Source organism: Halyomorpha halys, unplaced genomic scaffold, assembly GCF_000696795.3.
Source record: "Halyomorpha halys isolate HHAL.00 unplaced genomic scaffold, Hhal_1.1 Scaffold1064.1, whole genome shotgun sequence".
Taxonomy (NCBI): Eukaryota; Metazoa; Arthropoda; class Insecta; order Hemiptera; family Pentatomidae; genus Halyomorpha; species Halyomorpha halys.
In genome coordinates this window covers 109,823-118,589 of record NW_027104635.1, presented here as the reverse complement: position 1 = coordinate 118,589, position 8,767 = coordinate 109,823, and the positions used below count along the sequence as shown (strand labels likewise).

At 36.9% G+C, this 8,767-nt stretch overlaps 1 protein-coding gene across 1 annotated transcript in view; it reads right to left on the bottom strand.

Annotated features, from left to right (window-relative positions):
• Positions 1 to 2,267: 2,267 nt before the first annotated feature.
• Positions 2,268 to 8,767, bottom strand: part of LOC136795081 (coagulation factor IX-like) — a 7,176-nt gene continuing 676 nt past the window's right edge. Inside the window, exons 3-4 of the mRNA XM_067044705.1 lie at positions 2,962 to 3,103; positions 2,268 to 2,887 (exon numbers count right to left, since the gene is read on the bottom strand). Of these exons, the coding sequence (XP_066900806.1) occupies positions 2,667 to 2,887; positions 2,962 to 3,103 (363 nt within the window). The 3' untranslated portion in view covers positions 2,268 to 2,666. The remainder of the gene's footprint in view (positions 2,888 to 2,961; positions 3,104 to 8,767) is intronic.

The following is an 8,767-nucleotide window of genomic DNA, read 5'->3' as shown; positions in this document are numbered from 1 at the left end:
AGGAAATTATTTTTTACTAGTGTCTTATTTGTTAGGCCTTCCTTTTTATTATTTTGTAACTGATTACTATCAGCATACTTTTTCCTCGTGTCCACGTCGGTGAACATAGAATAATCTGAAACTGATTAATCTCTCGCCTCAACAGCCAAATTAACTGACTGTTCTAACGGAGGAAAGATTGTATCGGGTTGATGGACCGTAGGGTCCGGATAGGAGAAGAGGTGATATTGGGAGGTGAAGTGAAGTGGGATGTGGTGATGAACAAGGAGTATGTGGTTGGGATTGAAGAGGTGGATGGGAGTAAGATTACGAGATGAAAGTGGTGGAGGGATTGAGGGTTTAGAAGATGGTTTGGAGGATGTTTAAATGAAATGAAGTGTAGGATGGGAAGCTGTTGAAGTACCTCGTTCTGTTTTAACAAATTTTGAACGCATACGTACGGCCGGAATACCTACTATAAGTTACGGTAGGGTGGTGGCGAGAGTGAAGTCTGACTGGATTCCACATTGGTAATTTCCGATAATCTCTTCAGCATATTCCGTTATTCGACTATTTAAGATTAACGTAAATATTTAATAACATACACGATGGAGTGAGATTTCTCGATAGTTATTACAATCTGTCCTTGGCTCCTTTTTGAGAAGTAGAGACTCCCTTCATTCCTCGGAGCTTTTCTGTTTCCTAGATCTTTCTAAGATTAAGAACCCAAAATTTCTATTTTAGAAACTCCAGTTTCACCGCATGCCGTCATTAGCTCACAAAAAATATAGTCTCTTTGCTTTATAAGATTTTAATTTTCTGATGGCTAATTCGACTTCCTCCTTACTCCGTTCTTCTATCAACGGTTCAACACTCAGGTATTCAGTAGAAGAATATTTGTTGAACGCGGGTGGTAGACGAAAATAAAATGTTTTTAATGTTCTATTTGTTACAGTTATAAAACATAAAACGATCTTACTGTAATGAGAACAAAGAACACTAGCATCCAAGTGCTCATAACAAAGACTATACAACTGTACCAAAACAAAGGATTACTGGCCGTTACAAACAGCTTGTGATACAATCGATCTATTCACAGTTTGCCGCAGAGCAACTTGTATACAATAAAAAATGAATTTTTTACATCACACTTTAACAATATTGACTATTATTTCCCGTATTCAAAACACTGTCAAAGTGTTTCTTAAACGTATCCAAGATATCTACCGGATTAGCGAAAAACTTATTAATTGTATCTCTTATTTCTGTCACCCCCTTATTCGGGCCCCCAAATGTATGCGTTCAGTTAATACCTTTGTCAATTTTTCTTACGTTATTTTCGATTTTGTCATTTCCTTTTTAAAATATTCATATTAATATTAAATAAATATTATCTTTGATTTCTACCTATAACTTCTCAATATCTTCGTGACCCTCATCTAAATTAATATTATGAATACTATTGATTGATATTCTGTAAAAAGAAACAATTATTAAATTTTTATAACTAAATGTTTCTCCCAACAATAATACTTTATCTATTCTTTTTAGGAAATGTAACATATATTCTTGTTGTAAGTGTGATAATAAATATTAAGAATAAGTTAGTCATAGCAAAGCTAAGTTAAGCAGCATACATAGTAACTAAACTCATCATATACATTTATCTGAAGGTAAACAATTTTAACAATTTGTTTCTGTATTATACTATACATCATCTATATAATGCTCATTGGCATGGAACAATGAGTCCATATCTGGAATATGGATTCAATATAACCTGTTATATTTAGATTTAAAAAAAAATTATGATAAAATATAAAGATTCATTCATTTGGAAGATCAATGATTGACAGTGTGTGATAGTACAAGGAAGATGTTCGGGGTGCGGTCAAAGAAAAAAAAGAAAGTAATAAGACTATTTATTATGAGCCAACATTTCACCCCAGGTTGCAGAGCTTCATCAAGACTAAAAAAGAGACAAACACTTAAAAGAGGTAAAAATGAATGAACATTGTAAAAAAAAGGAGAGATGTCCAGTGAAATGTAAAATCAATAAGCATTACAAAAGGTTTCTGACAATTAATGAAAAAGGAAATAACAAAAGATAAAAAAAAAAAAAAAAGAAATATAAAATACAGTTCACACTAAAAGATGGAAAAGGGAATAGGAGTAAAATCAAGAATAAAGAAAGATGATGAAGAAGATAGGAAACATACCTTGCAGATGGTAGGCGAGCACAAAAATGAGAGGTTGACAGGTAAGGGTGAGAGTGCTAGGAGATAGACGGTTAAATAATACGCTACATTTGAAAATAATTTCAAAGTACAGAGTAATAGAAAATTAAAGAATTCTTTAACTTTAACCATATTCCTTTTATTATTCATTTTTTTACCTTTGCTTTGTACAAAAAATATAAATAATTCAATAAAAATTACTATTATATACATACATAACTTATAAAAAAGAAAACATTATGGTCACCAGAGATTTTAATGCAGTTTACTAGCCAATAATTAAATTCTTAAGCCTATATATGTTGATAGCAGTAAACTGATTTTATGTAACTCTATAACTTTATTCATAGAAATTCATTATTACTCAAATGCTTCATTTTATCTAATTTTTTTTTTTGGCAAATTATTCATCATTTTTGTAAATAAATAAACAGCTATAAATAAGTAATTTCATATAGGAATAAATTCCATCAATTCAGTTTCAATTCTTTTTAAAACTCTGTCTATCCATTCCCTATGAAAAGTAACATTTGTAAATATATCTACTTCATTATTTAGTGTTCGTTTCTTCGAGCTTACAATTCCATAAATAAAATACCGTTCATAGCCCTCACTAATAGTGTGAAATGTAATACCGCTACCACTGTCTCCTTCCTGTAAGCTTGAACTTTCTGAAAAAAAAACAGAAGATTTTAAGATAATTTGAAATATAAGTACAATAATCAATCATAATCACAAAGGTTACCATTGGAGGATCCTGTACAAAACTTATCGGAAGTAATAGTTGCTTTTTCAAAACAACTGTAGAAGTCCCGGACTGAGAACCAGGCAACTCTTAACTCTTTACTTGCATCACCAAATGGTTTTATTGCACCACTACCAACAACCTAACAACAATCAGAATAATTTATTATTTTGAAAATTAACTATCTTCAATAGTTTTAATTAAAAAATAGAAATAAGAATGTAGTGCAAAAATTCCAAAAACAATCTCCAAGTCTTGGTTAATAACAAAACAGTCAATGTTTTGCCAATTCAGACATTATATCATAATGTGTGTTGAGATGTATTGGAGATATATATGAATGAATAAATGAATGAATGAATGAATGAAAAAATAACTTTATTCTGGGACATATGTCCCCTAAGAATAAATACATGGTTCATATAGTGAAATTTTTATCTGGTGAGCGTTTACAAAGTTTCAGATAGTAGAATGAAATTACACTGGTATATTGGCTTTACTACTGTTTATAATGTTAATCAATACCTGCCTATTTATTTGATTACAAAGATGTGGAGGTTTGGTTATTCAATAAATGAAGGAATAGGTGTTGTTTAAAGGATATAATGGATGAGGACTGGGGAATGGAGATGGGAAGAGAATTCCAGAGGGAGGTTGCACGTATGACGAAGGATTTGCTAAAGAAGGAGGTTCTATAGGAGGGCATATATAAATCATTCGGATGGGATCTGGTGTTTAATGAGTGGATAGATAAACGAAAAGTGAGGAGATCTAGGATATTGGTAGGTTTTTTGATGTTAAGAACTTGGAATAGAAAAACACCAAGGAGGTATTACCTTCGGGAGGTGGGAGCCACTTCAACTCGGAATACCAGCGGGAGACTTGAGAGCGCCTAGGGAACCCAAAGATAAATCTTACAAAGCAATTCATGAGTCTCTTCAGTCTCAACTCTAGTCCTGCAGATAGCTCTCCATACACCAAGGATCCGTAGTCGAAGTGGGGGAAGACAAGAGAGGATACTAGGAGCTGACGAGTGTTCTGAGGAATGGAATTACGGAATTTTAGGAATTGTTTGAGTACAGTTATGGATTTGCGTGTGATTTGGGAAATATGGTTATTCCAGGAGAGGTGTTGATCAAAGGTGACACCAAGGTTTTTTATTGTAGGATAGAAGTGAATCGGTTGGTTGTTAAGGAATAGTAGAGGACAGTAAGGGAGGGTATGAAGGAGGCGCTTGGAACCAATAAGTATGGCCTTCGTTTTTTTGGCATTCAGCTTCAAATCATTGTTAGACATCCATGCGTTAATGCTGTCAATATCTTCTTGTATCTTTTGGATGGCCTCAAGCATTTCGGAGGGATGGAAGGACAGATAGATTTGGAGATCGTGTGCATATAGGTAGTACTGTGCAATGGAATCAGGAAGATCATTGATATAAATGGAGAAAAGGGTTGGTGAAAGTGAGGAGCCCTGAGGAACACCTTGTAACAGAAGCAGGAGAAAGGAAAGAGGTTTGTTCGGAATGACGACTGTTTGGGAACGATGGGACAGGAAGGAGAGGAACCACTTTAGGACACTGTTTGACAGGGAATGGTTTTGAAGTTTATTAAAGAGGATCTTATGGCTAACTGTGTCAAAAGCCTTAGAAAAATCAAAAAGAACTAAAATTGTTATTTGATGGTTGTCTATAGCAGATTGGAGGTCTTGGGAATTTTTCAATAAAGCGGATTGTGTGGAATGTTGGGAGTGAAAACCAGATTGGAAAGGATTAATGAGAGCTTTTTGCTCTAGAAAATTATTAAGTTGGGAGTAGACTAATCTTTTTAGTGGCTTGACCAAATTGGATAGAATGGATATTCGCCTAAAGTTGGAAACTAAAGGAGAAGGAACTTTGTTCAATGGTCGGACGAGGACTTTCTTCCAGACTTTGGGAAAAACGGAATTTTGAAGGGAGAAGTTATAAATGTGCAGGAAGGCTGGAAGAATGGCAGGGAGACAAAGTTTGATGATCTTTACAGGAACATTGTCTGGACCGTAATTGTTAGTTCTGGACTTGAGGACTGCTGAGATTAAATCATCTGGAGAAACATTTAGGAAATAAAAGTTATTGGGATCAAATGGAATTTCAGGGATGTGAAGAGATGAAAATTCGCATGAGGTTGTTGAAGGAGGAAGAGCAACAAAGAAAGTATTAAGCTCGTCTGGATCAACTTGGTAGTATGGACAAGATTTAGGAATGATAACAGAGAGGTTCTTAAGGATTTTCCATTTAGATTTAGGATCAGGTGCTTGGGATAGGATGTTTGGGTAAGGTTTCGGAGAGACTTAAAGGTGGAATAGTGCTCTGAACTTCGGGTGCGTCTGAAGCGTCTTCTGGTAGCATCTCGTTTTCTCATTAAATTTCTTATTTCTGAGTTGATCCAGGGAGCCGGAGAGCGCTTGAAGGTATGGGTTTTAAGAGGAGCGTGTTTAGGAATTTAGGGAGGTTTAGGAATTTAAGGAGATTTGAGGATAGGCATTCGACCATGTCATCAATGGATAAAAGTGAATAGATGGGTTCTAAGGAAAGGGAAAGTTCATCAAGGTAGGGACCAATGTTTTCTATGGTTAAGGAATCAAGGTTTCGCCAACTAATTGTCTTTGGTATAAGCAAGGGAGTGGGAATGTTGTAGGAAATTCTGATTAAGTCATGGGAGGAAAGAAAAGACATAGGAATTTGGGAGGAGGATAGAAGGTTCTGTGGGGAATCAATAATAAATACATCAAGCCAGGTATCAGTGGACTGAGTATGATGTGTGGATTGGTAGGGAACAATATAAAGGTCTAGGGAGAAAATTATGTCCATAAGGTATGATCGATCGGGAGAGTCTGTGAGAAGGTTCGTGTTGAGATCGCCTTGTATATACTGTTTTAGTTGATATTATTTTTTAAACTGATGATGTAATATGTGCCGCTGTCTTTTTCCTGCATTTACTCATAGATCACAATCTTGTTTCTTCTGGCCTAACAATGTTTTAATTGGTGACATGTTGACCGATTAACTATGTGCCCAGGTTTTATTTATGGAATCTATCAATTATATTCAAATAATTTATTTCATAGTATTTGCTCTTTTATATTAAAAAAAAATCTGGAGCAGTGCATATATCACCCGTCTTTCACTTAGCTACCTGCTTTGAACTGAAATTAGTTCTCGCTCGTTTCAGAACTACAATATAAAACATTTCAATATTGTTGCCTTGTGGGACTACATTGCAGTACAATTTCAACATTGGACATTGTTTCCTTCAGAACAATGAAATCAATTATAAGTTCTTATTGTAAGGACAGGACAAGTGGTAAACACAAAGTGCAAGCATAAGGAAAGAAGTAGAAAAGTCTACTGCATAAGGATAAACGAATCCTCAGCAATCTAAGCAGAGCTGAGGGACTGTCTTGTTTTTGCCTAGTAATAGGATATGGAATGTTGGTGCTCTTTCTGATAAGCATTTATTGTGGCAGTGTTGTTTTGTTAAGGTGTTTTTGAGGTTTAATTTGTGTTCATATAGTTATCTCGTGTATTTTTTCTCTTCTAGTTGGACATGTTTTTTTGTTATTGTTATTGTACATCACTGTAATTGGTGAGTGAAAAAAGACACTGTGCTTATTACAGAAAATTAGTGACCAAATGGGTGAGGTTAGGCCGAACGGTCATATTATCAAAGAGATGGAGGTGAAAGAAGCTGAAGAAGAAAGATCTTTAAAGCTATTAAGGTCTAATGCTAAACAGGCTTGGAAAGGTTCTAAGGGTATCTGTGAAATTAATCCAAGAGAACATGAGAGTTTATATTAAAAATACTGAGAGGAATGTTAGCACAAAGGTTCAGACCTACATCAAGGTTCAAACAAAGGAAATGTCAGGAAAAATTTGAAAATGTTTCTACCCTTGTCCAAAGGGCTAGGCTATAAAGGAGATGCTCGCTTCTCTGAGTGTCCATTCAATGATTACCCAGATTACTGTTGAGCAGTCTGTGCCAAAACTCATGAAAGGATTCTCAACATCTAACCAGCGACTTGTACCTGTAGAACAACCGAGGGAAATAAAAGAAGCAGCAACTGAAGGCAAGAAGTTTGCGACAGGACTACAAGCTAAGCTAGCCCTGAGGAGGAAACCTAGGATTGAGGTAAGGGGTGTGCCTCACTCCTGGGGCCCAGAGGAACTAATTAGATTTTTGTATAAAAGAATAACCGAGAAGTCGGTCCCCACTCCATTGGTAAACGATGATCTTTGGCAGCTTTTCTCCATTGGGCTAGAAATGGCTTTACTAAGAACTGGGTGCTAGAAGTGCACCCCATGGTAAGGTTCCAACTATTAGAAATGGGAAGTGTCGATGGAGTTTGGTGGTTAATGAGCTTTAAAGACCACCTCGACACCCCTCGCTGTACTAAAGGAGTGTTCAATGAAAAAGGCCCAGGCTGCCCCAAAATGTATTAACTATGTGCGAGCAAATACACCCTTGAACCAAATGAAGCACAAATCAGGTAGCCGAGAGTGCCAAGTGCACACAAAGTGGGCCCAAAAAGTGGCAAAAACGGCTTTCTATAAATAAAGTCACCATCCTCCAGCTCAACATGGGCTATCGACATCTTGTGGTGAATGAGCTGAGAGTTCTCGCACAACGCTATGATGTCCTGGCAGTCCAGGACCCGAGCTGCCGTGGTAACTTGGTCCCTGGGTTTAGCCTCACATCAAGAACTTATAGCCCTGAGCAGTAGAGAGAGGAGGCCCAGGGCTGCTAATATAGTCAACAACCCCTGACATGAAATAATCTGAAACAGTAAACCATGATGGATTGTGTGGCATGCCACATCAGGTGGGTAGCATTGCTTTTACTCTGGTATCTCTATACATACCTGAAGGAAACGTGATAGAAGAAAGCATCCCCGCCATGGAAGAACAACATGATTATCTGCTCAGATACCAACTCTTGTAACACAGTCTGAGGATCTAATCGAACTGATAGAAGGGGTGTTAAATTAAGGGAGTTTATTGTGAGAAGCTAGTTTGTCGTAATAAACAATCCCCCCACTGGCCTAACGTTCTCTGGACCAATGGAGGAAAGCTGGATAGATGTCACTTTGGCCTCGCCGACGTCGGTAAGAAACATTGTCGATTGGACCCTCAAATCTAAGACGAGTTCTGACCACAAAGGTTTGTCTTTTGATATGTTATATGAGACGATGTGTTCCCACGGCATCGTCAAAGGGTATATAACACATGGAATCGGCAAATCTGGATGACCAGGACGACAGAGTTTCCAAGTTTACCAATGACATCCGAGATCCCGCCGGGGACTTCCCCCAGCACCGAAAGGCGAGGGTTCGACCTGTCCCATGGTGGACACCGGCCTAAACCATCACGAAAAGAGACCTTTACAAGGCCCGGTGGTCATACCAGAAGTGCTGATGTGATGAGTACTGCACTTCATGATGAGTATAGGTCAAGGCCAGGGCATATCGAAACAAGGTGAGCTCGCAGAAAAAGAGATCCTGAGACGAATTCATCGTCAAAGAAAGAGGTATCATAATACTTGAATAACAACTGAAGGGCAAAGAGATACCATAATACTTGAAGGGCAAAGAGGTACAATAATACTAGAAGGGCAAAGAGGTACTATAATACTTGAAGGGCAAAAAGGTACTATAATACTTGAAGGGCAAATAGGTACTATAATACTTGAATGGCAAAGAGCTACCATAATACTTGAATAACAACTGAAGGGCACATTTTGGCTAGGCCAACCAAGACCTTTGCAGCATATAATAT